At 33.8% G+C, this 1,551-nt stretch overlaps 1 protein-coding gene across 1 annotated transcript in view; it reads right to left on the bottom strand.

Moving 5' to 3' along the window:
• NRK (Nik related kinase) overlaps positions 1-1,551 on the bottom strand; it is a gene marked incomplete at its 5' end in the record, with an annotated part of 36,870 nt that overhangs the window by 21,257 nt on the left and 14,062 nt on the right. Inside the window, 2 exons of the mRNA XM_010858025.1 lie at positions 315-492; positions 571-685. Coding sequence (XP_010856327.1) covers positions 315-492; positions 571-685 — 293 coding nt within the window. The remainder of the gene's footprint in view (positions 1-314; positions 493-570; positions 686-1,551) is intronic.

Here is a 1,551-nt window from a genome sequence, read left to right as displayed (position 1 = left end):
ATCATTTCTATAATTCATAAATCATCAGATGACACAAATCAAGACAGAATATATTTCTGTATATGAATGCATTTCAAGTTACTGTAATTAGATATCAAATGAAATCCAGATGAGGGAGCCAATTTCTCAATTATAGTTCGAATTTAGGTGCTATAAAGATTTAGTGAAGAGTAGATTTTTTAAAAATCCATCTGAATTTATGTCACTGAGTATCAGAATGACTTCTTTTCTGATAATGAACCAGTGGTTTTTGACAAACTGTATTTAATATGGAATAGACTGCAGCATTTGAAGATTATATTAAATACACTTACAGATGGCACTGGCAAAGTCAGCATTTGCAGAATCATTGGAGGGAGATGAGTGGTTGGCAGAGAAACCTGATTCTGTTGATACTTCTGATATGTCCACAGTGTCATTCTCAGCATCAGGTACTGCGGGTGCAGCACCTGGGGCAATGGCATTTGAGGCCTCACTTCTACCACCTGACTCCTAAAAGATGATCAAAAATTGATATTGACTTTATTAAGAAATTAACAGGGAGAGAAATGTAAGATGCCTAGGGGTTACTTGAAAGAGGGAATGCAAATTTTGTAACATCTGTAATTCTTGATCCTTATAAAACCCACATTTACCAGTAGAACTCAATAATGTTAGCAGAAAAGAAAGAACTATAGTGAGACAACTGATGTCAGAACAGAAATTAATGGAGCATGAAATCCTCAGCTATATAATTTGGGGACTTAAAATTTGTGGAAATTTTACTATGCATCAGATATCCTGTTAGGCATCTTATTTACAGATTGTTGTGAATCCTTGCAACAACACCAAAAGTAAGTTTGATTATCTCCCTTTTACTTATAAGGAAACTAAAGCTTATTGAAGTTAAACAATCTATTCAAGGTAATATAAATAATTAGGGGGATTAAAGTTTGAAGCCAAAGTCTGTCTGATTCCAAACCTTATGCTTTCAGTTACATTATTTCAAATAGCTGCATGCAAAAATAAAAAAGTACTATTGTGCTGGATTCAATTTCATTTTGTCAAAGGACAAAGCTAATGATAGAAAATCAACCAACACAATTTCAAGACTGCAAAAATGCTTCAGTGAAGGTCTAGCTAGATTCTATTGACTTACAGATAAGAAATTCAAGGATAAAGTCACAAAATGTGACAGAATTTATGTGGGATGCCATATCCGATGGCAAAACATACCAATTCTTTTTGGTAAGCCTGTTTGCAAATAAGCATTTCTTTTATGTATAAACAGTGATTCTTGGCATTGATACAGTTATCCTGTCCTACCAAAAATTTGTTTTTATGACCTTTCCTACCATAAAAGTATTATATGCCAACATGTCCTTTTAAAATGAAAATGAAAGGAAGATCTATTCTCTCCGCAAATGTTTAAAACGTTTCTTAAGATAACTGGAGATACCCAGGGGTGCTATGAAAACCATGCTGGGACATCTTGTTTTAATGTCTTTAATTAAGATAAGTAGGTAGGTAGGTAAGAGCTACCTACTAGGATGGATGAGCAGATGGGTAGAT

The sequence above is a fragment of the Bison bison genome, unplaced genomic scaffold, assembly GCF_000754665.1.
Source record: "Bison bison bison isolate TAMUID 2011002044 unplaced genomic scaffold, Bison_UMD1.0 scf7180017855067, whole genome shotgun sequence".
In the NCBI taxonomy this organism is placed as follows: domain Eukaryota; kingdom Metazoa; phylum Chordata; class Mammalia; order Artiodactyla; family Bovidae; genus Bison; species Bison bison.
Note: the sequence above shows the minus strand (reverse complement) of the source record. Positions and strands in the feature narration are given on the sequence as shown.